The sequence below is a fragment of the Oratosquilla oratoria genome, chromosome 22, assembly GCF_046742065.1.
Source record: "Oratosquilla oratoria isolate Oo_2021 chromosome 22, ASM4674206v1, whole genome shotgun sequence".
Classification (NCBI taxonomy): Eukaryota; Metazoa; Arthropoda; class Malacostraca; order Stomatopoda; family Squillidae; genus Oratosquilla; species Oratosquilla oratoria.
This window is the reverse complement of record NC_134798.1, coordinates 42,499,995-42,527,134: the sequence shown is the minus strand read 5'-3', so window position 1 is coordinate 42,527,134 and position 27,140 is coordinate 42,499,995. Positions and strand designations below refer to the sequence as shown.

Genomic DNA, 27,140 nt, shown 5'->3' with positions numbered 1-27,140 from the left:
TTGGATTAGAAACAGAGAGGTAAAACAAAGGGTTGGAGTTATGTTCCTGACTAAGAAGGATATAAATGTGAGGAATGTCACATATGGAAAGAATAGAGATGATTATGATGGAAGTGGAGGACAGGGATGGGAAGAGCAGGAAGTTTGTAGTAAATTATGTGCCTCCTAAAACGGCCTCGTGGGAAGAGAGAGAACATAAAAGTATGTTAGAAGACACAAGGATAACACTAAATAAGATAATGGAAGATGGAGGAAGAATAGTTATAATGGGTGACTTTAATTATAAAGAAATCTGCTGGGAAGAGATGACAGTGAAGGGTAGAGACAACCTATGGGGAAATGTACTACTTGATATGATTATAGAACATACAATGACACAATGGATTCAAGAGAATACTAGGTATAGAAATGAGGAAAAACCATCGAGACTTGACCTAATAATCACATCAGAACCTGAAATAGTGGACAAAATTGAATATAAGACACCAATAAGTAAAAGTGACCACATATTGGTTGAACTGGAACTAAATGAGGAAAAATACATGAAAAAAATGAACAATATAGAAAGGGAAGATTGTTGTATGGATTTTTCAAAAAGCAGACTGGGAAAGAATACACAAGGAGGAAACAACAGTAGAAGAGAAATGGAATATTTTGACAAAAATTTATAAAGGAGTGGAAAAGTATGTCCCAAGACAAAAGCAAGAAAAAGAATATGTAAAGTGCTGGTACAACAAAAGATGTAGGGAGTTAAAAGACAAAAGGGACAAAGCTTAGATATAATGGAAAAAATACAAAAGACCTGAAAATGGAAAGGAAAATATATACTAGTTATAGAAATGAATATGTACAAGTGTGGAGAGAGGAAAAGAGAAAATACAAAAAAGATGTCATAGAAAAATGTAAAGATCAATGCTTTCATCCATATGCCAGTTATCTGGAGGCTGCAGGTCTTCTGAAAGAGACTAGGGATAACGGATGGGTTGATTGATTGATCCCCGCAGCCGCTCAGAATGTTTTATGAAATGCACATGTATGACATAGATATATTATGGAGGAACTAGCTCATAAGTGTATTATTTTTAGAATCTAACTATATACCAAAGACTCCCCCTCCCCCCAAGGGGAATATGCAAGTCAAAGGCAAGTACCTATTCCTCCATCTCATCTTAGTTCCTCATGAACGACAGGTCATCAATGTATCCCACCCACTCCCCAGGGTCAGAAGCAGTGCAGCAAGACACAGCACATTCACTTAATTGGCAACCCTCCCTCTCCATACCCTTGTACAAAAAAAGAAGAGAGAGAGAGAGAGAGAGATGTGGAAGATCCTTTTGGGCTGTGTCAAAATGTCAAATATATTTTTTTTCTCTATTAATTGAGGCATATGTGGATTAGGGGTATTCTGATTAATCAGCATCAGTGAGAATCTGCTTTTTTATGTTTTTTAGAAGGTGCCATTGACAAAATATTGCCGATGATGCTGATTCTAAAAAAATGCCAATTCTTATGCCGATTCTAAAAAAAAATGCCAATTCTTGCTGATGCTGATTAATTGGCACACCCCTAATATGTATTTAAAGTATTGACAATTTTTTTTTCTTCATCCTTGATGCCCTTTCCTATATCTGTCGTTATTTCTTTCAGGGTCTTGTACAGTATGGATCCCCGTCAAATGGTTGTGGTACAATGGAATACCCTCCTATGGACACTAATTATACTGGTGAATGGATTGTTCTTGTTGAGCGGTCCAACTGCTCCTTTGCACAGAAAGTCATTAATGCACAGCGGGCAAAATATAGCTTCGTCATTGTCCACAATCTCAACTCCAATGATATAGGTGAGATTCTTATTACTTGTCCTCTGTCGTACGAGCATAGTCAGTACCACGCTAATATTTCTGTCAAACTTTTCATTTGGTATTCATGCATTATTCGTGAAGAGATGATTATTGGTCCCTGGAAAGCTTGTGCCCCCCCCTTCCCTCCCTCCCTCTTTGTCTCTCTCTCTCTCTCTCTCTCTTTGTCTCTCTCTCTCTCTTTGTGTCTCTCTCTCTCTCTCTCTCTCTCTCTCTCTCTCTCTCTCTCTCTCTCTCTCTCTCTCTCTCTCTCTCTCTCTCTCTCTCTCTCTCTCTCTCTCTCTCTCTCTCTCTCTCTCTCTCTCTCTCTCTCTCTCTCTCTCTCTCTCTCTCTCTCTCTCTCTCTCTCTCTCTCTCTCTCTCTCTCTCTCTCTCTCTCTCTCTCTCTCTCTCTCTCTCTCTCTCTTCTCTCTCTCTCTCTCTCTCTCTCTCTCTCTCTCTCTCTCTCTCTCTCTCTCTCTCTCTCTCTCTCTCGTTCCCCCCACTCTCTCTCTCCCTCCCTCCCTCCCTTCCTCTCTCCCTTCCTCTCTCCCTCGTTCCCCCACTCTCTCTCTCTCTCTCTCTCCTCTCTCTCTCTCTCTCTCTCTCTCTCTCTCTCTCTCTCTCTCGTTCCCCCCCACTCTCTCTCTCTCTCCCTCCCTCCTCCCTCCCTCCCTCTCTCCCTCGTTCCCCCCACTCTCTCTCTCTCTCTCCCTCCCTCCCTCCCTCCCTCCCTCTCTCTCCCCACTCTCTCTCTCCCTCGGTCCCCCCACTCTCTCTCTCCCTCGTTCCCCCCACTCTCTCTCTCTCTCTCCCTCCCTCTCTCTCTCTCCCTCGTTCCCCCACTCTCTCTCTCTCTCTCTCTCTCTCTCTCTCTATATATATATATATATATATATATATATACACCTGGGGCAACAGATAGATAGATAGATAGATGGATTAATTTCTTATTCTTGTGGATATTATTAGATACCCCACATGACCTCACATTCAGGGTCATATGTTTACCCCCAAAACATCCTGATGGACTGAACCAATTCTTGCATGCCTGAAGTGCCATTATTTTGCTTTCTGTCTTCTTTTTTACACTTTATACACATACGTATATGACCTTGTATTTACTTCTCAGTTACTTAATTTTTTTAGTGCTTATTTTGGGTTTAGAATATAAATATGTCTTCGTATACTGTTGTGTGAATAAAAATTGAATTTGAATTTCAGAGCGAATGGATGCCAAAGGAAAGGAAGGGTCACAGGTTTTGATTCCGTCAGTGTTTATCGGAGAAGATGACGGACATTTGATTAAAGATAGATACTTATATGATAAGGGGTATGTAAATGGATATCAGTATTATTTTTTGTTATTATTTTTGTTAGAGTAGGATTGTTTGTGCCTTTTTCATTTCAAAAGTCAAAGGTTATATTTCAGTAGTATAAATGTTGTGTTCATTAATGCACAATGCTATCAATTGTACGATAGGAAATAAAATCTAGGCATTTTATTATTTTGATTGCACACTCGTGTGCACACGCACGCACACACACACACTCCTAAAGATTTATTTTATGCCAGGGCTGCAACTTGTACATACATACATATACTACATACATACACCAAAGTCTTTTTCCCTCTACACGGGGAGGGGGGTAGTCTAAAAGAAAAGGCATAGAAACCACTCCCACCCATTCCATTTCCTATATATTCCACTCCCCTCCACCCTCCTCCCTCCCTCTTATCTTAGCACCTACATATACTACTAAGGGTTTTTTCCCCCTTACAAGGGAGGTAGCCATAGTCAAAGTCATAAATCCACTCCCACCCATTCCATCCCCACATACTCCACTCCCATCACCACCCCTCCTTCCCTCCCTCTCCTCTTGGCTCTTCCTGGATGATTGTTCATCCCTACATCTTGCCCACTGCCCTGGGTCAGAAGCAATGCAGCAAGACACAACACATCCACAGCAAGACTGCTCGATTTAATTGGGGGGGGGAAAAAATCCCCTTATGCAGAAAATGAGAAGACAGGGAGGGAAAAAAAAAATCTCCATCCCCTCATGTAGAAAAAGAGAAGACAGGGAGAAATCCCTTTGGGCTGCATCAAATTATCATTCACACATCTGTGTGGGAAACTGTTCCTTTTCAAGTTTTGTCTATAAAGATAGTTATAGACAAAACTTGAAAAGGAACAGTTTCCCACACAGAGTGATAAATACATGGAACAAATTAGACAATAAAACAGTATGTGCAAACACTATACAAGATTTTAAGATAAAACTTGATGCGGAGAGATACAAAGATGGGTCACCACGAGCATAGCTTCCCTCCCGTATATTACAACTAGGTAAATACATACTCCTCCCCCCATCCCCCACCCACTCCATTCCATGCATCACAGCATCATCCATACACAACCATTTACCACTCACCCCTAACTTCTGTTTTTTCCCTCCCTTACTCCACAGACATCCCCCTCTTTCTCAATGCCCCTTTTACCCCATCCATCCATCTCATCCATGGTTGCCCTCTTATATTCACTCCCTCCACCTCTGCCTTCCACAACTCATTTACTAATCTTTCTTCACACATTCTTTCCATGTGTCCAAACCATCCCAATACTCTTTCATCAACCCTATCTCCCAACTCCCTTTCCACACCCTCTCTCCTCCTCACCTCCTTGTTTCTCACTCTATCCAGCCTAGTAACTCCTACCATACTTGTCAGGCATTTCATCTCAAACACACTTGAACTTCTCCTCTCTCATGTTCCATATTTCTGCCCCATACAGTGCTGTCGGCACAATCACCCCTTCGTACAATCTCCTCGTAGCATCCATTTCCCAATGTACATACATACATACATATACCAAAGCCTTTTTCCCCCTTACACGGGGGGGTAGCCTCCCGTTGTACATACTCAAACATAACCACCTGAATATTGGATATATTCCACAGATAATTCACACACTTCATATTTGAAAAGGCACATTTTGTAACAAGCAGAGGCAGAGACTCATTTCATTGTAGGGTATTGGAGCAATCAGGATATTTTGTAGATAACTGGAGCTATCTAGCTACAGTGAGACCTCTCATTAACGGACGTTAATTAGCTGTGTTTCGGTGTTTTGGAGTGTTTTTTGGGTGGCTTAGTGATTGCATGCACTAAACAACGGCACCGAAAACACAGCTAATTAATGTCCATTAATGAGAGGTCTTACTGTATTTGAATGTAGAGTACTGGGTCTATAAACCTAGTCTAAATTAGTAGATTTGTTTACAGTCCTTTAGCTTTTTTTGTAGCGGCTTTGTATAGATGTTAAACATGCCCTGATGAAAATTGATTCTATCTATATACCAATGGCTTTTTCCCCCTTTAAAGGGAGGTAGCCAAATCAAAGACACACTTCCACTCCCACCCATTCCACTTTGATCCACCACCAATGATTCCCTCTTATTTTAGCTCCTCATGGATGAAGAGTCATCCCAATCTCCTGGCCACTTGCCATGAAAATTTATTAATGTACATAAAGCTGAATGCCCTACTCCATCAAAACCCTCAATATAAAAGAGCCCTCCCAAAGGAAGTATTAACCACACTAGCACAACTGTATTCAGGCCACCATTCACCACTTAAATGATACCAAACCAGATTAGGCCTGACCTCAAACAGACTTCCCTAGATACAACCATCATACAGAAGACACTGAACACATCATTGCACACAGTCTCACCTTAGCCACATCAAGACAACAGGAGATTATCTCTTCCTCATGAACCAATCTAGTGGCTGTTGCCAGTTATCTGAGAAATGAGTTTCATGCAGAAAAGATCGGAGGTGATGAATTGATTGATTGGTACCAAAACAATCACATTTGTCCTATTTTACCCTTAGCTGGATGAAATTGTCTGGAGGCAGCTAAAATAAATACGAAAGTCATAAAACATACATACCAAAATGCCTTTAACCTCCTGTAAAGGTATATGTGTGTGTGTGTGTGGGGGGGCAAGTCAAGCATACATCTGTCGTACACCCCTCCCTTATAAATCCAAAAATGTTTTACATACATATACCAAGGCTTTTTCCCCCTTTCAAGGGAGGTAGCCAAAAAGGGAAAGGCATAAAAACACTCCCACCCATTTCATCCCTAAATACATTCCACACCCCTCCCACCCTCCCTCTCATCTGAGCACCTCCTGGATGACGGGTCATCCCTGCACCTTGCCCACCGCCCTGGGTCAGAAGCAGTGTCGCAAGACACAGCACATCCACAGCAAGGCCGCTTCATTTAATCGGCGACCCCCCCTCTCCGTCCCCCCTTGCATATAAGGAGAGGACGGGGAGAAATCCCTTCGGGCTGCGTCAAAATTTACTCACACATACTACAACACCCCCCACCCCCCCCCGCCCATTCCTCCTCATGCAAATGGGTTAAGAAAGGGTTCAGCAAAACATATTCGTTAACCTTTTTGCTGGAGAGGTGTGTTCCTTCTCATGGATAAAGTTATTTCATAGAAGTTAGAATCAATATCGAAAAGGCTGAAACATTGAATTAATTATTTTATGACGTTATGTAGTGAAGAGACTATTGTAAGCTTTTCCTACCCCCTGGCAGGTACAAGATATTAGTCACAGGTGACATCCCTTTTGATCTGCAGACCTACCTACTTCCATTTGCTATAACTGTAGGCATTTGCTTCCTAGTGATGCTAACTTTTATGGTAAGTGCTTCTTTGTAATTAAGAATTTGGCTTGTTATCCTGGTAGATTGTATTTGTATTTCTGTGGAGGGGGGAAACAAAATAGGATTGTGAATGTGGTTATTTGTTTTTGAATTATTTAGGAGCTGTTTAAACCTTCATCTAATATATAATGTGTTTATATATTACAAAGTCGTTGCAGTAAGGGGCACCATGGTAGCCTCCTGATAGGGAGAGTCTGCAACTTTAAATTAAATCATCATTATAAATATTCTTTTATATATTTGTTGGCTACCTCCCTTATAATGGGGGAAAAAAGCCTTTGGTATATGTATGTATAAATATTCTTAAACATTGCAATATTACCATCATATACTTAAAGGCCCTTTCCCCCATATAATGGGGTATCCATTACATGCTCTCCCAAGTGTCTGGGGAGTGTTCGAGCTTGGGAATTTGGAACCATGTGCCCTTATTGCTGTCATGTATTGGATCTCGTAGTTGTACTTGAGTTGCCATCTGTATAGTTTCTTACCTCCAGACACCAGCACCCTAGTCTGCTAGACCATCACTTAGTTACATCAACTTGACAAGATTTGTGAGGTTTAGAAAGTGATTTGGACAAGGTTAAGATATAGCTCAGATGTAACAATCCTTGTGAGAAAGTAAAAGCATTTATCACTGAGAATATAGGCACGCATTTTGTTAAACCACTCGTAAAAGCAAAAAATGCTAAGTTAGTTGGAAAAGTCTTGTAGTGAGCCTTGTGTTAGCTAGAGCAAAAGCTGTAGAGTATGCCACATGCAATAGCCTGGTTATATTGATAACAGTATTTGTATATATCAGGTAGATGTAAAGAGTATTAATGGTTATATTCAAAGTAACTGGGACTGTAGATGCCTTTGTGTCATCTGTTACATTGACTCATTTCTATATGTGAATGAATATGTAGCTCTTCAAGAAAACTTAATGTCAAGTTTAGTTCCACAAATAGTGAGTCAAGTATTAATGTGTAGATGCAGAGCTTTTGATTATGTCATCATCACATGTTTATAGAAGGCTGACATCGGTACAATTTAAAATTATGGTAAAAATATATATATTACAGTATGTGCTAATGTAATGTGTAGTATTGGTTAGATTAATTTTTCTTATACTAAAGCTAATGGTGTGTGATTATCAACACAACTGCAGGGACTATAGGTTGATCATCAACAAGCATTTCACACCATATGTTGACTGGACACCGTATATCATCGGTTATATTGTTCTCATGTTTGGAATGCTGGTTGCCTTCTTCTCAGTCATGGTATGACCATTCGAAGGACGTGGTACAAGTAGTTTTCTATAGTAAGAGTAGATAAGGGTGCTGGAGTAGGTAATTAAATTAATATAAAAAAAAACTGGGCATTATGGTATTGTTGAGCTTTGTGTAACTGATATATTTTGGTATATTTGGGTAGCGTGTCGTAGGTTTATTGATGTATGTGTATGCACATGGATATACAGGTATACATCATGCTATATTGTTAACTGGTTCCAAAAGGCACAGCTAAAGATTGACAATGTCTTATGTCAAAATAACCACTCATTTGAATTCAAAATCACATCAGTAAATGCAAATGCTCCCAACCTCCAGAAATTGGAACCACATAAGTTATTAGATTTTTTAAGATTATTTTATATATCATAATTCAATACAAGAAAAACTGTCATCTTTGAAAATGACTTTCTTGAAATGACTCAAGGTGAGGTGTGTCTGTATATGTCTGTGTGCACACAGCTAGAACTGGATACCCAGTAGTATATTATTTTGTTTGGAATTACTAAGAGTTGTCTGAATAGCCTTGATAAGATGAATTGATTAATTTATTTAGTAACTACTTGCATCAGTGCTGTTGTGCTTCCATATATACTTGTGTATCATTTTCTTGTTGAAATACGTGCCATCAGCAATTGCACCCCTTGGAGGGTTAATCAGACATTCTCTCTTGTCATCCACTCCGGATACCACAGAATGGTCTGTCACTTCTTGAATGCATTCATTTCCCACTATGGCATCCATATACAAATTCAATTCAGTTGCCCCAAGTTTCATTGAAGCCCCATGGGGTCCCACCTCTTTGATGAGGTGGGGAGTGTAGCATCCTTTTGGTATCTTTGGCAAGGTTTGGTTGTTGTTGTTGTTGTTGTCGTTCCCTAGACTGTCTGTCCGAGCAGTCCCGTCTCCCCAAGGAAGGCCACAGCCGAAACTGGGTTTTCCCACAAATCCTTTATAGAGTGTATGTTGTGTTGTTTGCGTGCATGATTGTGTATAATGCAGTCTTCCATTATGTGTTGTATGGTATGGGGTGAAGTGTTACATCCTGGGCAGCTGTTCACAACACGGTCGTCCAGCCTCTTCTGGTAGCTTAGAAGTGCTGGGTGGTGACCGCATCGCAGTCTGGCCAAGTGGACTCTGTCCTTTCGTGGGAGAGAGGATTCAGAAGGGTGGATATCAGGGGGTCTGGCATGCAGCAGTGTGTTGTCTTTCAGTGTGTTAATGGAGCGGTGAGTGATATGATTATGAATATGTTTCCGGAGGCTGGTATTTGGTGGTTGTGGAGGAAGAGAAGAGAGTATCTGTGCGTAATAAAGGTCTTTGGGTGTAGTTTTAATGTTTCTTGGTGTGTGTGGGTGTTTTGCTATGTAGTGTAGCGGGTGTGATGTGTTTGTGGTGGCTGCAGCAAGTGTTTGTGTGCCTCTCATGTCGAGGTGGTCCTTGACTTTGAGGACTTTTGTTTCATGGTGTAAATGGTCTGTAGGTGTTGTATTTGTGCAGCCTGTAATTGTTTTTAGGGCTTTGTTTTGTATGGTTTGAAGGGTGTTGTGGTGTGTCTCACTGAGATTAGGAGCCCATGCAGGACTCGCATAATTCATCACTGAGCGTATGCATTGTTTGTATATTGTTATATTAGTTTCTTTGTTTTGTCCAAATGTTGTTCCAGTGATTGACTTAAGTGCGTTAAGTCTAGGTGTGCATTTGTTTTTTATGTTTGTGAGGTGTTGTTTGAAAGACATGGATGTATCGTATGTTACACCAAGAATTTTCGGTGTGTTTGTGTGTGGTATTAGAGTGTTGTTGATGTAGAGATGAGGTATGTATTTGTGTTCTTTTGTCCAGTTGGTGAGAAGTGTTGCTGTAGATTTAGTTGGAGCTATTTTGAGTCTGTTTGTGATGAACCATGTGTTGAGTGTGTCAAGGTAAGGCTGGATTATTTCTGCAGCTTTGTCTGTGTTACGATGTGTGCATGTGATTGTTATGTCATCTGCGTAGGAAGAGGTTTGTATTTCTGAGGTGTCTGGTGTGGGTAAGTCATGCATGTATAGATTAAATAATGTGGGGGATAGAACTGAGCTCTGTGGTACTCCGTTCTTAATGTTTCTGATGTGCGATGATTGGCCATTATATGACACATGAGCATTCCTGCCTGCCAGATAATTGGCCAGCCATCTTTTGGTGTTATTGTGCATGTCTGTGTTATATATTTTATTTGTTAGGTTGTGGCGGGGGATAGCATCAAAAGCTTTACTAATGTCCAATGTTATAAGAAGTGTTCTGTGGTGGGGCCTATCTGAATTGATGCCATCTAAAATTCTTTGTGTGAGGTTTGTCAGAAGAGTGTTTGTGGAGTGTAGTGGCCTAAAACCGTGTTGTGAGTCAGCAAGGGGAATATATGGTGTGACAAGTTTAAGTATTAGGCATTCAATGACTTTTGAGGGGGTGCAGAGAAGTGTGATTGGGCGGTGCGATGTTGGGATTGTTGGGTCTTTGTTCGGTTTTGGAATGGTGATTATTTTACCATGCTTCCAGATGTCGGGTATAGTGTTGTGTGAATAGCTGTAGTTTGCAATGTTTGTGAGTGCGTGTATACCTTGTGGTCCAATGTGTTTTAGGTGGATGTTGCTTATGTTATCAGGGCCACAGGCAGATGAGTGCTTGAGATTATGCATTATGAGTTTTGTCTGACTGTCTATGAAGGGTGTATAGTCTGAGTCTGTGGGGAAGTCTTTCTTACGTCGAATGGTGCGTCGGTCGTCAGGGTGGGATGTAAGATGGCTCGTCTGTGCAAAATGATGTATGAGTGCGTTTGCTTGTTGTCTGTTTGAGGGTAGATTATCTGTTGTTGTGATTATTGCTGCGTGAGAGCGTGTAGTGTTAGTGTTGGATAGTGTGATGCTGTTGAGTGTTTTGTACAATTTGCTGGTGTTTGTTTTGTGATCAAGTGTATTGATAAAGTTTTGCCAATTTTGTGTTTTTTGTTCATGTATTTTATTGGCAATCACAGTGTTTAGTGTTTGTATTTGGTCTGCTATGTTTTGAGGGATAGGTGTGGGGGTATCGTGTTTAAGTGTGTCACGTTGTCTGATGAGGCCTTGGATTTCTGGTGTGAAGTTAGGGTTGTGTGATTTTCTGTTGCCTCTAGGGATGTATCTCTTGTCTGCGTTTTGTATGATTGTATTAAAAGCGTGCACAGCATTGTTTATGTTTGTGATTGGTGTACTGTTAAGTGTTTCAAAATGTTGTTCTGTCTCTTCAGTAAAAGCTTCCCAGTTAGCTCTCTTGTAATTGGTGTAAGTGTGTCTGTGGCCAGCTGGGGTGCATCTTGTTTTGGTGGTGATGATGATTGGAAGGTGGTCAGAGCCAAGGGCTCCGACCACTCTCCATGATGTTGTTGGGGTTAGGCAGGGGGAGCAAAAGGTGATATCAGGAGAGGAGGGAGTGTAGAGGGCTTGGTATGGGATATGTGTATGATTATGCGTGTTGTTCATGATAGTCTGGTTTGGTTGTCGTCCTTCCTTGGGTGGGCTCGGGGTTGGGGTGGGGGGTCATAGTTTTGGTCTCTTGGTGTTCACTGCACTTCAGCACCATCTTTCTGTGAATTTAGATCATGTGGAAAGTGATACATACTAATTGGGAATACGTCGATGTATACTAATACAACTTTTATCCCATAAGCAGGTGGTGAAGTGTGTGCGTGACTATAGGCGATCAAGACGTCATCGTCTTTCTTCTTCGGCATTGAAGAAACTTCCCATTCATAAGTTCAAGAAAGGTGACCCTTATGACTGCTGTGCAATCTGCCTAGAAGACTATGTAGATAATGACAAGCTCCGTGTTCTTCCTTGTTCCCATGGTGAGGCTACTGAAGAACTTTATGTTGTATCTTAAAAAAAATAAGACAATCTAAGAGTGCCAATTTTCATGGCCATATTTTCAAGGTCTTTATTATATTGCTAGTTGATCTTGGTCAGAGTAGGGATTAAGGAAGTTAATGAGGGAGTTTGGGAGGATATGTGGTAGAAAGTTGAAGGTAAATGTGGCAAAAGTAAGGTGATGAGATGTACAAAGTGAGAGGATGGCAGCAAGTTAGAAGTAAGTTGGTTGAAGGAAGTGGATAACTTTAGGTATTTGGGGTCACATGTGGCAAGAAAGGGAGGAGTGGCAGTGGAAGCAAATTGTAGACTGAGAGTACCAAGTAAATACCTTCGGTGGGATTAAAATGTGTCGTGAGAAATAGACATATGAGAATGGATGCAAAAAGGAATATGAAAAGACGATTGTACTGACAGCACTGTATGGGGCAAAGACATGGAATTTAAAAAAGCCAAAGAGGAAATGTTTAACCTTCCATACGATGACGCCTACGTAGGCTTCATGAGGTGTGAGTGGATATACAAGGATGCCAGCATTGGCATTCTGATTATATTAATCTTGTAGTTATGGCAGAGTGACCTCCGAAATCTGTGAACCTACTTGATTGTGTTTTGTGTGTTTATTATAAGAGTGAAAGAGAACTTTACTGTGTTTTCTGTGTTTATTATTAGAGTGAAAGAGAACTTGATCATGTTTTGTGTGTTTATTATTAGAGTGAAAGAGAACTTGACCATGTTTTCTGTGTTTATTATTAGAGTGAAAGAGAACTTGTTCGTGTTTTGTGTGTTTATTATTAGAGTGAAAGAGAACTTTACCATGTTTTCTAAGCTTATTATTAGAGTGAAAGATAATTTGATCATGTTTTGTGTGTTTATTATTAGAGTGAAACAGAACAAGTAAATCAGCAATGACTTTGTATCTTATAATGCAAGTATTGTGATGCATCATCAGATCATCGTACATCAGGCATCTGATGCTGCGTGCAAGAATTTGATTCGTATTGAAGAGGTTGAGTTTGAGATGAGGTTAGATAGATTGAGAAATGAGGTGAGGAGAGCTAGGGTGGAAAAGGAGATGGCAGATAGGGCTGATGAAAAAGTATTGGGATGGTTTGGACACATGGAAAAAATGCGTTTATTAGGAAGTTATTCTTGGACTTAAGGCAGTACAGTAACCAAAACATATGTAAGTTGAATGGTGCTTTGAAAAGCTTAACCCCTTCCATACGGTGCCGCACACGTAGGCGTCATGAGGAGCAAGTGGATTCGCGACGCTGCCATATCGGCGTCTTGATTATATTTATTGTAGTCGCCCCTGTGTTTTTACATTCTTCCAAATGCGCCCTGAATCCCATTCTCTGTGGTTTTCAAAATTCGCGGGTGAAAGAGAGAACGATCGATATAAGCGGCGACTATATTTTATGATGCGAATATTATTACATTATGTCATACGGCTGGCATTGGCTGCTGCCCGCGAGATTTAAGTCCCGTACTGAAGTGGTTAATGGAAAGGAAAATTTGGTTTGAAGAAATATCTTTTAGTTCATCCCTTCGCTTACGATGATGCCTATATTGGCATCATGAGGCATGAGTGAATAAATGAGGATGCCAGTATTGGCTTCCTGATTATATTTATTTTGTAGTTGTGTTATAGTAGTGTTGGCTACCCCCCGTGTAAGGGGGAAAAAGACTTTGGTTACAAACATTTTGGGTGAAAGAGAATAACAGCTGTAACTTTATATTTGATAATACACGTATTGTTATGCATCATTATACATTAGACAGCTCATGTATGCATGAATATTTGACTCGTATTGAAGAGGTTAATGTAATTGGCTGGCAGCAACCAGTAGAAAATATGTATTATATTACCTATAGGCTTTGTAAATGTTCATAACTTTATCTTAATACCACATAGCCTTTTCTCCCTTGTAAGTGGGGTTCTATATACCAAGAGCTTTTTCCCCCTTTTAAGGGAGGTAGCCAAGTCAAACTAAGTGGAGTTGGCAGAGTTAAAGCATACACCCATCATTGCCTTTATGTTACACTTCCTATATTAGCTTTACCAATAAAAGAAAAATTTACAAAATGTTTTATCCATATTAAAGTATAATTAACCTCTTCACTCCGGGGCACATCGCATGTCTGGCAGCATTAGCTGCCCGACGTGCAATGTTGCATCATAATAATCGCATTATAAAAAATAAAGTGCTCAATTGTTCGTTCTCTTTCACCCGTGTATTTTGATAACCATAGAAAATATGATGAAGCCAGTTTAGAGAGAATGAAAGTTACGTAGGTAGGATTACAATAAATAAAATAAAGATGGCGACGTCGGCATCATCAGGTACCCACTTGCTCCTCATGCCGCCTACGTAGGCGTCACCGTATGGAAGTGGTTAACTGGAAACCACTGGAAATTGTCCATTGTTTACAGACGTCTTATGCACACATGACATGTCTCTATCTTATCCTTGAAATTCAACCATCTCTGTTGTTGACTTCACATAATATCTGAAAAACTGCCGTCTTTTCCTCATACAGCATACCACTGCAAGTGTATCGACCCTTGGTTGACCAAGAATAGACGTGTTTGCCCCGTGTGCAAGCGTAAGGTATTCACGGGGAATGAGCGGCCCTCTGACATCGATTCCGACTCAGAAGACGAGACAAGTCCTCTGATCAATTCGGAAGGTGGAACTCAGGGAGGAACATTTAGTCAACAAAGGGTGAGTGGTGTTATCATTCAGTGACTGCTTTTGGGCTCTGCCAAGGAAAATCTTTACTTTTTGCAATGCCATTAGAAAAAAAAAAAACCTAAAGTTTTCTGTTAGATAAGAAGTTCATTGCTTGATTATTTCCTTTGATAATTAAAACTGTCATTCAAGATTCCACAGATTTATTGTTAGAGCTGGATACAAGTCTTTAAGGATTTTTTTTATTCCTTGGTACCAGGAAAATCCATTCCAAGCTGCCGAGCGAGCAGCTGGCCAAAGAAGTCGCCGTCCGCGGCGCATTGAGACCGGGCCTGAGGGTTACCAGCAGCTGGATGAAGACAGTTCTTCAGAAGAGGAAGAGAGGGAGGAAGAACAAGCACAGGAGGAGGTGGAAGCTGGTAAGTAAATAGGATTTGAAAGTACTCTGCTGCATTTATGTGACAAATTTTTCACACACACACACCTGCACACGTACACAGTGTATGTGTACACACACATTCACTATTTCACTATAGGTTTGTTCTTCAGTTGGGGGTACTGTATCATGAGTACCTGCTTGGGATGTTCCCTTCTCTCTCTTTCTCTCTCTCTCTCCCTCTCCCTCACCCTCTCTCCCTCCCCCTCCCCATCCCTCCTCTCTTCTCTCTCTCTCTCAGTTGGAGGGGACTGTATCATGAGTACCTGCTTGGGATGTTCCCTTCTCTCTCTCTCTCTCTCTCACTCTCCCTCTCTCTGTCTCTCCCTCCCCCTCCCTCCTCTCTTCTCTCTCTCTCTCACTCACTCACTCGCTCACTCTCAGCTGGTGACTGTATCGCCACCACCATGTTTCCTTGCTCTTCATAGCATTTAATTTTATTTATTGTAACATCCTCCTTGCTGGGAAGATGTTTCTTTTCTTTTGTCACCAACACAGTCCACCCATTTTGTGGAGGAAAAAAGATGGGGGCATTGTTCCAATAAATATGATAAACTCAACATATTTATAGTAATTTATTGTTAGACTTGATGCTCACTGGCTGAGTGGGTTAGTATTATATTACTACTTGCAATGGAGGTTGAGGTGGCAGCAGTTCAAACCTAGCCACAAGCGAGTTGGACCAAGGGCATGGTTCATTAAATTCCAAGCCACAAAATCCTTTGTAAAGAGTGCCATCCTAGCCTCCTGTTGGGGAAGTTCGTCTCTGTTAAACCAAATCTTCATCATTCTGAGTCTAGATTTTATCTATTGCCTCTGAAATCTGTTGAGGGACTGTGAAGTTAAGGGCTGAGTGTATCTCTTATATATTTATTTTATTTATTTATTTATGTATATGTATGTTATTTATTCAATATTATTTATATATTTTTTCTCTTGTTTTTCAGAGGGTGTTGAAGAATATGTGGAGACAAGACCGGGAATCTGTAGAGCTCTTGATGCAGCCAATGCTGACACAGGTTCTTCCCAGTCTTTGCCTGTGGTGACTGTCCTGGTCCATGGGAGGAGGGGAGGGAGGAGAAACTCAGGTAAGGACATGTCTTAACTTCCAGTAGCACAGGATTCAGCACCAAGCCCTTTATGAGATTGGGAGTTTGTGATGTTAAACTGAATCTGTCCATGTTTATACCAAGAGGCTTCTTACCTGATACAAGGGAGGTAGACATATATATGTTGAGACATTGTGACAGGTTTTGAGTTAATTCCTGACAGGTCAGGAATAAACTTGGCCCTAGACCCGAGTCTTTCCCTTCCACCCTCCTCAAAGATATATATTCATCTATTTTTATTTATTTATTTATTTGTTTGTTTATTTTCTCTCTCTCTCCTTTTTAGGAACTTCTATTGGCAGCTCTGCATCAACAAATTCTGCCCCTCCGGGTCCTGTCCAGATTGCTGTTGATATCGTCAATTCCCCACCACAGACGACCACTTCACAGATACAGCCCTCAGAAGAAGCAGGAGAGGATGCAGCTGTGGACTATGTAGTATGATTGGATGGCGTGTGCCTTGTGTCACATATTTAATATTTTCACTGGTTCTTTGGAATAGCAGTGGTGGTAAAACCAACAATGTTATTGTTGCTCCAGGTTGTAGATTCTGAAGTGCAAGTTGTATGAAAGAGAACTAGGTGCTATATTCCAAGCTAAATGTAAGGAATCTAACAACTCGTAGGCATTGTTGTTCCATAACATCATTCAAGAGTTTTAAAGAGTTGAGAATGAATGGTGGCTTTAGTGATGTTCAGAATTCTAAAGAAAACTGTAATTTTGTAACAATTAACAGTAGAGAAAATCTTGTTCAGTATCGCAGTCTATTCGTGGGTAACAGTTACAATCCCAACTATGTAAGTATTAAACTACCAGAAATGGCAAATAAATTTTATGACATGTGAACCATGATCTCTGTCTTGTTCTTTTAATGGTTATGCAAAAGTAAGATATTTCAAAGAGGGAGGTATATTCAGTTTTTACATTTTGATACTATATGAATGTACTCTGTATTTTGCTTATCAGTCTTTTGTTTATGCTTCTTCTGTGATAATGACATATGGTTACCTTTAGGCATATTTTATGGCACTGAATCAACTCAATATAATTTTTGTCTTTTCCTTTTATATTTTGGGAGTTATTTTTCTCGACATTTGTACATATCTGTGTCACAGTATGCAGCCCTGAACTAAGAGGTCAACTGCATGTTATGTTCAAACTCGAAAGGATTAAGTACATGATTGCAGTCCTATCCAAATTGAAGTTTATATTGGTCTGTTGTTTTTAATTGAAAAAATACATATGTACCTTCTAGTCCTTAAATGATGTATTATCTGTCTATTATTGCATGAAGTTTCTTACACTTTCCTATCAAAGTTCTGTACTCCCAAAATTCCCAGCTGCGGAAATTTGGATTGATGACTGCAAAATGTACTGTCAGTTGTGTCAAAAGAATGCTACGTATGTTTTTCATATGTGCGTTCCTAACATTGGTTTCAACCACGGAATGAGTCTACTCATCTATTTTATATGTTTCTATGAATGAAGAATTTATCATAAATATGTATATATGAAGAGGTCTCCTGAGGGAGTTGAGATTCCTTGTGTGCGAGAGGGCATGTATTTATATTGGCCAAAGTTAATTTAGTTTCACTTGTATCCTGAATTTATTTCTTCACCCAAACTTCTTTTATTTAGCAGACATGTATTATGCTTTTTGAATTAGAACATTTATTACATGTCTATATTTCATATTTAGTCCATGTTTTAGTCTAAGCAATGTATTGCTTTGTAAATATGTAGGAAATGATATGTTTGCTTTCTTATCCTGAAACTTCATTACAGAAACTAATGGTAGGAATAGAAACTTTAAATAAACAGTTTATTGAGTATTTGGGGGAAATTCCTTTCTGGCCTCCATACTACATAGAGATGACCAGGTGGTGAGGAGCATATTGATAGTGTTGGATTATAATTACCCTAGCACTAGTGACAGAATTGTCTTACCTTACTTATCCGTTGATTAGCGTAACTAACCAGCAGAGATCCGTCACCAAACTTTACAGGAGAGAAGTTCGTATCTTTATGAACACCCACTACAGGAATTATGGAAAAATTATATTCCACATAATTTCCGACTCATAAAAAGCTTCATTTATTGCGGCTAAGCTAATTATGTTCCGAGGCTATCGATATGTCAGGAGGTGCCGAGTGGGTGCAGCCAAAGCCATTGCTTTTGCCCTGTGCACTTGAAAAGTTGGGGCAGGTGACTGTTGTTCCTGAGAATGGATTCGAACCCGCAACTAAATGTAAGACCAGTATGCCTTCAATTATGTCACCACTGCACAAGGTGATAAGGTAGCTATTTATTGCCAATGTCACGGGTGCTTGCTGGCTGAGTGGGTTAGGGTATAACTATTTGCAGCAGAGGTCTAGGTAATGACAGTTCAAACCCTGCCACCAGCTAGTTGATCCAAGGGCATGTGTAGAGTTGTTTCTACATTAAGTAAATAAGTATAGGTAGAGATGCAAACTCGGAGCAGTCTCTTTGCTTTAATGTTCCAGACCTCTATCTCATCTACAAATACAGTCGAATCTCGAAAGCCCAGACTAATTGGGGGGAAGGGTGGTCCGGTGATGCCCAAAGTCCGGTCATCGAAAATTTCGCCCTAACACCCGTAGATTTTCGTAGCGGTATACGTATAGGTAATGTATGATATGGCATAGAAACACATAAGAATAATACTCTAACACTGTAATAATAACAATACTGTAATAATAATACTATAATACTAATAATTCTGTAATAACTGTAATACAAGCATGTAAATGTACTGTATATACAGTGTACTGTACTGTATTTTTTATTACGAACACTGTAGATATCGGAAGGTATGCACGCGGGACAGTGGTGGCAGCCAGGGTTGCCACGTTTTCTACACTGCCGTATAGAATGGTAGTGTTGCCATACCAGGGCATACATTTTTCTCGGGCGTGTGCAGATTTTCATAGCAAGATATACTTGTCAAACTTTGACAAAATGTTGGTTCTAGTTTTTTATTCTTGAATGTATATAAGGCCCCCATGCCCTAACATATTCAGTAAGATATAAAAGATATTTTTTTATATTATTATCGCTAAAGGAAAGCTGAAACTTTAGCATAGAATTTTTTCTACACGGTAAAAACGTATCTTTTGGGGTATAATATTTTATAAGTAACACAATTACCAATAAGTCATATTTTTATGTACCATTTATTATTTGATAACTAGTTCTATGATTTTTAAACAAAATTTTGAGTTTTTGAATGTTTTTAATGGCCCGCTGTTATGTAGAAAAAATTTCCTCATGTCCTTGTGCAGTTGCCACATGCCGCTATTTTACTACGTTTTGGTACAAAATTCTACGAAACGGCAGCCCTGGTGGCGGCTTGACTGGGCCGGGTTTGAGTACACGTGTACGGCCGTCACTGCCACCTACCGGACAAATAGGGAACTTAGCTTGAAAAGTCCGCCCTTTGTTCATTTCGACCAGTCATATGACGGTCCGGGCTTTCGAGGTTCGACTGTACAATGCAACTTCTGGAGTAACCTTGGGAGGGGGTTGCCAGATTTACAACTGTACAAGTAGGCTGTTGCCATATTAACATTTAGGAAAAATAGAAGAAAGGTTGGGTTCAATGAAGATGTTTCCCCACATGCTGGCGGGTTCTTTTGATCAAGCAGATGTTCAGGTGTCTGACCCAAGATGCAGTGAAACCTTTTGTTCAGTTCGGGCATTGGCTGGAAAAATTGGGTCCTCTGGTCACTTAGGGACAATGGACTGTCCCTTGGGAGATCCATGATAATGGAGGATATCTTGAGAGTTGCTTGAAGGTTCACATTCACTCTATATGAGTGTGGATGCTGGACATCAAAGGAGATAACACATTGTTCATTAAATTTTACCCTACAAAGTCCTCCATAAGTGGTGCCATCCTAGCCTACTGATAGGGGGAAATTTGGTGATATTAAACCGAATCGATTGCTCATGGAACAGGAGAGGCAGTGAATGGTGGGATGAAGAGGTGAAAGTGTTGGTGGAAGGGAGACAAATATATAAAGACTGGTTGCATAATAGAACCAGGGAAGTACATGAGAGGTACAAGAAGAGAAAGGAAACAAAATGTAATGTGAAGAAGGCAAAGAGGAGATAAATGACCAAGTAAACTTGTCTATTCCTTATCCCAAGGGCTTTTTCCCCCTTACAAGGGAGGTAGCCAAATCAAAATGTAAGTACACACACCCACCCATTCCAATCCCCTCCACCCCTTCCTCCCCTCTCATCTTAGCTCCTCATGGGTGATGGGCCATCCCTGTATCCTGCCCACTACCCTAGGTGGTAAGCACTGCAGCATGACACAGCACATCCACAGCAAGGCTGCTTCACTTAATTGGTGACCTCCCTCTCCATCCCCCCATGCATAAAAAAAAGAGAAGACTGAGAAATGCCTTTGGGCTGCATCAAAATATCATTCACACACAACCACTCCCTACTCCCCATCCCCCCACCCCCTCCCTAGAATCAAAGTATCATCTATACAGAACCATTTTCCACTCAACCCCATCTACCTTCCTCTCTCAAAGGATTACAAAGGCGGAGCATGCCGACAGGAAACCTTTTGGTCTGTATCTAGGTCGGATGCGAGAAAAAAAATCATAATAATAATAAATAAAAATCAATAATAATGTAAATAATAAATAAAATACATAGATAAATGTGTAGGTATAGTTAAATAATAAACAGGTAAATAGAAAATAATAATAAATTGACATATAATAATAAATGAGAATCAAACAGACATGATAACAAAATAAAAACAATATAAAATAAATTATAATCATTACAGCATCTTGCTTAGGTGTTTATCAAAATGATTCCTAAAGCTTCGAACTGAACTACATTGCACTGCCTCTGCAGGAAATTTATTCCATTCATTAACTACATGGTTGGTGAAGTTGTTTCTACCCACTTCCAAATTGAATATATTTCCGGACAGTTTGAGATCATTGTTTCTTGTCTGATTCTCATTCAGTGTGAAAATTGTCACTTTTGATGTCTCCCTTTGGAATTTTAAAGACCTGTAAAAAGTCACCTCTGAGTCTACGCTTTTTTAGGGAAAACAGATTTGTATGTTTTAGTCAATTTTCGTATGATTTTCAATACTGTATTTGGAATCAGTTTTGTGGCTTGCTGTTGTACTTTTTCCAGTCTCAATGTCTTTAATGAGATTCAGTGACCATACGGAAACAGCATATTCCAAATGTGGACGAACTAACTATATAACTTGTTAATGAGTGATGGACTTTTGAAGTCAAAAGATCGTGCAATCAGTCCTAGAATCTTATTGGCTTTCTCAGAGGCTGAAATACACTGCTTGAATGATTTGAGATCGTTACTGATAATTATGCCGAGATCTTTTTCACTATTCACTTTTGTTAACGAATTTCCAAATAACTTGTAATCGTACTTACTGTTATTTTTACCTATGTGCATTAACCGTCTGGGGTATTGGCTGCTTGTTATTGTGGCAAAGTAGCATGCAGTTGATACTTTAGGGTCTATATGGGGCACCCCTACGGACCAGAGCCACACATCATTTTGTCTATGATAGAGGAAAACTCTTCATAGAGAAATGATGACACTTTTATACTACGACTGTCCCTCCGTTATGCTGTCCCCCAACCCCTTGCTGCTGTCCTGTACCATTTCTCTGAGTATTCATTTTCTGCTGTGGGGGAATTCCCTGTGGTGGGGGAAAAGAATACTGCCACCAAGTATTTCCACTTGGATCGTAAGAGGCGAGAAGAAAGGGACGGGGAGTGGGACTAGGCATCCTTCTCCTTGTAGCCCCACAGGGGACATTCCTAAACAAAAAAGTAAAGGCATAAGAGGGTCTGGGAGTTTTCGGACCAGCACCCTAAGGTTTGGGTCTTTTAATGTGCGTGGATGTGGTACAGATGAGAGTAAAAGGGAAGAGATAGGTAGTATGCTTGTGAGAAGAAAGATGGATGTGTTGGCTTTGAGTGAAACTAAGTTGAAAGAGAAGGGTGAGTGTAAGTTTGGGAGTGTAAGTGGGAGGTTATCAGGAATGAAGAGAGGGCGAGGGAGGGAAGGGGTGGCTATTCTAGTAAGTGAAGAGATAGGTAAATGTGTAGTGGAGTGGAAGGAGGTTTCCTCAAGGATAATGTGGATGAAGGTGAAACTGGGAAAGGAGATGTGGGTCTTTGTAAGTGCATATGGGCCTGGCAGTGAGAAGAGTGTAGAAGAAAGGGAGGCCTTTTGGATAGATTTAAATGAGTGCATAGAGGATTTAGGAAGAAATGCCAATGTAATAGTACTGGGAGACCTTAATGCTAGGGTAGGAAATGGTCCAATTGATGGAGTGGTTGGGAAATGTGGAGTTCCAGGAAAGAATCGTAGTGGAGAGTTGATGGTGGAAATATGTCTAGAAAGAGAGTTGATGATAGCAAATACAGTGTTTCGGAAGAAAGTCAAGCATAAGTACACATGGGAGAGGGTGATGGATGGAAGGGTGGTAGATAGAGCGTTGATGGATTATGTAGTGGTAAATAGGACTATGATAGGAAGAGTTAAGGATGTACATGTGCTAAGGGGAGAGGGTGGGGGAATATCAGATCATTTTTTGGTGGAAGGTAAGTTGAGAGTGGAGGATAGATGGAGAAAGAGGAAAGGGACAAAAGGTAGGGAGGTGCTTAGAGTGAACTCTTTAAAGGAAAAGGAGAAGGAGTACAAGAAGAAGCTGAAGGAGGAGTGGGAGGGAGTGAAGGATAGAGTAGAGCTAGGTGTGGAGGAGGAATGGGGATGATTCAAGGAAGGAGTCACAAAGTGTGCAAGGATGGTGTGTGGAACAAGAAGGACGAGGAAATAGAAGGAAGGGTAGTGAATGGTGGGATGAGGAAACAAAGAAGGTTGTAGAAGAGAAGTGAGCTTTCACAGATTGGTTACAAAATAGGACGAGGGAGTCATAGGAGAGGTACAAAGAAAAGAAAAGAAGTAAAGCAAAAGGTAAAGGAGGCAAAGAGGAGAGCAGATGTGAAGTGGGGTAAGAGTATGACAAAATTTTGAAAGTAATAAAAAGATGTTTTGGAAAGAAATTAAGAGGGGAAGAGGAGGCGAATCAAGTAGAGAAGAAAAGGTAAAAGGTGCAGATGGAGAGATGATAATGGAAGAGAAGGCAGTAAGGGGAAGACGGGCAGAATATTTTAGGGAGTTGCTAAATGTGAAGGAGGATAGGGAGGGAAAGATAGTTGCAGTGGGAAATGGTAAGAAAATGAGAGTGATGAAATAGGAAAATGGAGGAGAAATAAGGAAGGATGAAGTGAAGGCAGTTGTTAAGATGATGAAAGCAGGTAAGGCACCTGGTCTGGATGGATGCCATGCAGAATGTCTAAAAAAAGGAGGTACAGTGATGGTGGACTGGCTGGTGAGGTTATTTAATGTTTGCTGGAGAGAGGGTAGAGTGCCAGAGGACTGGAGGAGTACCTGTATAGTTCCTCTTTACAAGGGAAAAGGGGATAAGTGTGAATGTGATGTAGTAGTTTCAGAGGGATTATCTTGTTAAGTGTAGTTGGGAAGGCTTATGGGAGGATCTTGATTGAGAGGATTAGGAGAGGAACAGAGGGCGTAATTGGTGAGGAACAGTGTGGATTTAGGACGGGTAGAGGTTGTGTAGATCAGGTCTTTGTGGTAAGACAAATATGTGAGAAAGCTATAGGAAAGGGGAAGGATGTATTTTTGGCTTTTATGGATCTGGAAAAGGCTTATGATAGGGTAGACAGAAAGGCACTGTGGGAGGTTATGCAGATATATAGGATAGGAGGAAAGCTTCTAGGAGCTGTCAAGAGTTTTTATGAGAGTAGTAGAGCTTGTGTCAGGATTAGAAATGGAGAGAGTGAGTGGTTCGAGGTAAAGGTGGAACTTCGTCAAGGATGCGTTATGTCGCCCTGGCTGTTCAACTTATACATGGATGGGGTAGTGCGAGAGGTAAATGCAAGGGTAGTGGGTCAGGGATTGGAGATGGTTAAAGAAAATGGAGAAAAGTGGGAGGTGAGCCAGCTGTTGTTTGCTGACGACACTGCGCTTGTGGCAGGATCGGAGGAGGGACTGAGGAAGTTGGTGACAGAGTTTGGGAGAGTATGTTGAAGATAAATGTGGGTAAAAGGAAGGTGATGAGATGTACAAGGGGTGAAAGTGGCAGTAGACTGGAAGTGAGCATTAAGGGAGAGGAACTGGAGGAAGTGGATAGTTTTAGATACTTGGGTGCAAATGTGGCAGGAAAAGGTGGAGGTAGAATGTAGATTGAGAGAAGCGAGTAAATGCCTTGGTGGATTGAAGTGTGTAATGAGGAATAGACATTTGGGAATGGATGCTAAGAAGAGACTGTATGAAGGAGTGATTGTGCCAACAGCACTGTATGGGGCAGAAACATGGAACATAAGAGAGAAGGAGTTTGAATGTGTTTGAGATGAGGTGTCTGAGAAGTATGATGGGGGTTACTAGGCTAGATAGAGTGAGAAATGAGGTGAGGAGAAGAATGGGGGTGGAAAGGGAGTTGGGAGAGGGTTGATGAAGGAGTATTAGGATGGTTTGGACACATGGAAAGAATGAGTGAAGAAAGACTAGTAAAAGAGGTATGGAAGGCAGATGTGGAGGGAGTGAACATGAGGGGACGTCCTAGGATGAGGTGGATGGATGGGGTGAAGGGGGCTTTGGGGAAGAGGGGAATGTCTGTTGAGGAAGGATGGGAGAGGACAGAAGACAGGGGTGAATGGAAATTGGTTGTATATGGATGATATTGTGATGCATGAGGTGGAATGGGCGGGGGGATGGGGGGTGAGGTAGTATGTATGAGCAAAATTTGACGCAGCCCGAAGGGATTTCTCCCTATCTTCTCCTTTTATGCATGGGGGGATGGAGAGGGGGGGTCGCCGATTTAATGAAGAGGCCTTGCTGTGGATGTGCTGTGTCTTGCAACACTGCTTCTGACCCAGGGCAGTGGACAAGGTGCAGGACCCATCATCCAGGAGGTGCTAAGATGGGAGGGAGGATGGAGGAGTGTGGAGTGTATTCAGGGATGGAATGGGTGGGAATGATTTTATGCCTTTTCCTTTTTGGCTACCTCCCTTGTAAGGGGGAAAAAGCCTAGGTATATGTATGTATGCATGTATGTATGTGCATTACCTTGCATTTACTTGTTTTAAATTTCATTAGCCACTTTTCAGACCATTGCTGTAATTTATCTAAATCTTGCTTGAATATCTAATTGGTTTAGTGATCATTTGCCATTCCGCACAGTTTTGTATCATCAGCAGATTTGGTCTATCTCATTCATATATAGTATGAATAGAAGTGGCCCAAGAACAGAACCCTGAGGAACTCCACTTTTAACATTTTTCTATCTAGAAGTTTTCCATTTAAAACAACTCTCTGTTTTCAATCATTCAACCAATTACTAGTCCAACTTAATAGGCTACCACTTATTCCGTGTGAAGCTAATTTAATTAGTAGTCTTTCGTGTGCAAAGTCTAGATATATTAAATCTATATTGTTTCTTTTGTCATAATTCGAGATAACCGTGTTGTAGAATTCGAGTAAGTCACGCAAGAATGTTTCCGTCTGAAACCATGCTTGCTATCATTTATCAAACGGTTACTTTCTAAATGATGTTCGATAGCATCTCAGATGATAGTTTCCATTATTTTTCCTACAATTGAAGTCAAACTTATAGGCCTATAGTTATTAGGTTTTTTGTCACCTTTTTTGAATATGGAAGTAACGTTAGCTAGCTTCCATTCTCTTGGGACATTGCCGAATATGATGGCTTTCTTGAAAATAATTTCTAATGGAACAACAATCTCACTTTTCATTTCCTTGAAGATTCTTGGATGCCAACCGTCAGGCCCTGGTGTTTGATAAAAACTTTGAGTTTCTCTATACACCTTTTAATTTTTTCTTTTGTTATATTTACCGTGGTAAGTTTACCCTAGTCTTTTCACAGGTTTCAGTTTGGAGTTTACTTTGAGGTGTTTCGTTTACGAATACATACATACATACATATACCAAGGCTTTTTCCCCCTTCCAAGGGAGGTAGCCAAAAAGGGAAAGGCATAAAAACACTCCCACCCATTTCATCCCTAAATACACTCCACACCCCTCCCACCCTTCCTCTCATCTGAGCACCTCCTGGATGACGGGTCATCCCTGCACCCTGCCCACCGCCCTGGGTCAGAAGCAGTGTCGCAAGACACAGTACATCCACAGCAAGGCCGCTTCATTCGTTTACGAATACCGAGCTAAAATAATTGTGTGAAATATTACACATTCCTTTATTTGAATATTCAAGTTGACCGTCAGCAGATAATAGTGGACCAATGTGATTCCTAACAATCTTTTTATCTTTAATGTAACTAGAATTCTTTGGGATTCTCTTTGGATTTATCAGCGATATTCATTTCGTATTGTCGTTTTCGTTTTTTATTGTCTTTTTTTAAATCTGTATTGATACATAACTTTCATAGTCGTTAGATACACCCAAGCACTTATATTTCTTATAAGCCTGTCTCTTTTTAGCAATACTTTTTTCAGTTTCTTTGTCAAGCCATTTTGGGGGACATTTGTCCTTATAAGGAATGTAAGTATGAATCATCTTAGTGAGCGTATTTTGAAATATTTCCCATATCTGATCTACAGGTCTTTTGCTTAATTTTGCTTCCCAATCTGTAAGTTGAAGCTCCTGACATAGTCCTATGAACTGAGCTTTACTGAAATCGTGTATTTTAGAAACAAGCATCTATTCTAAATTTTTTTAGGAGTTTGAATCTAAGTTGTGATCGCTATTTGCAACAGTTTCCCCGACTTCTACATCAGTTACCATGCTTTCGCGGCTAGTGATGAATAGATCGAGTAAGTTTCCATATCTTGCTGACAATTACTTAATTCAGCATGTAAGAGCCCACAAGATATGGAAACTTAATTGATCTATTGATCACTAGCTGCAAAAGTATGCTAACTGATGTAGAAGTCGGTGAAACTGTTGCAAATAGCGATCACAACTTAGTTAGATTCATACATACATACATATACCAAGGCTTTTTCCCCCTTACAAGAGAGGTAGCCAAAAAGAAAAAGGCATAAAGTCATTCCATCCCTGAATACACTCCAC

General features: G+C 40.4%; 1 protein-coding gene and 1 long non-coding RNA gene across 7 annotated transcripts in view; one reads left to right on the top strand and one right to left on the bottom strand.

Moving 5' to 3' along the window:
• gzl (godzilla E3 ubiquitin protein ligase) overlaps positions 1-17,725 on the top strand; it is a 35,472-nt gene extending 17,747 nt beyond the window's left edge. For 4 of the 6 annotated variants that reach the window (XM_076205789.1, XM_076205788.1, XM_076205791.1 and 1 more), the window contains exons 4-11: positions 1,648-1,840; positions 3,062-3,170; positions 7,733-7,847; positions 11,541-11,715; positions 14,279-14,463; positions 14,690-14,849; positions 15,814-15,954; positions 16,262-17,725. In XM_076205789.1, coding sequence (XP_076061904.1) covers positions 1,648-1,840; positions 3,062-3,170; positions 7,733-7,847; positions 11,541-11,715; positions 14,279-14,463; positions 14,690-14,849; positions 15,814-15,954; positions 16,262-16,419 — 1,236 coding nt within the window. In that variant the 3' untranslated portion in view covers positions 16,420-17,725. Of the gene's footprint in view, positions 1-1,647; positions 1,841-3,061; positions 3,171-6,453; positions 6,560-7,732; positions 7,848-11,537; positions 11,716-14,278; positions 14,464-14,689; positions 14,850-15,813; positions 15,955-16,261 lie in introns of all 6 variants that reach the window. The other 2 variants (XM_076205793.1, XM_076205792.1) reach the window with 2 other exon arrangements.
• Positions 16,878-20,586, bottom strand: LOC143037491 (uncharacterized). The gene is made up of 2 exons (XR_012967472.1): positions 19,614-20,586; positions 16,878-19,494 (listed from the first exon to the last, which is right to left on the bottom strand). It is a non-coding gene; the product is annotated as an uncharacterized LOC143037491 (long non-coding RNA).
• Positions 20,587-27,140: the final 6,554 nt, after the last annotated feature.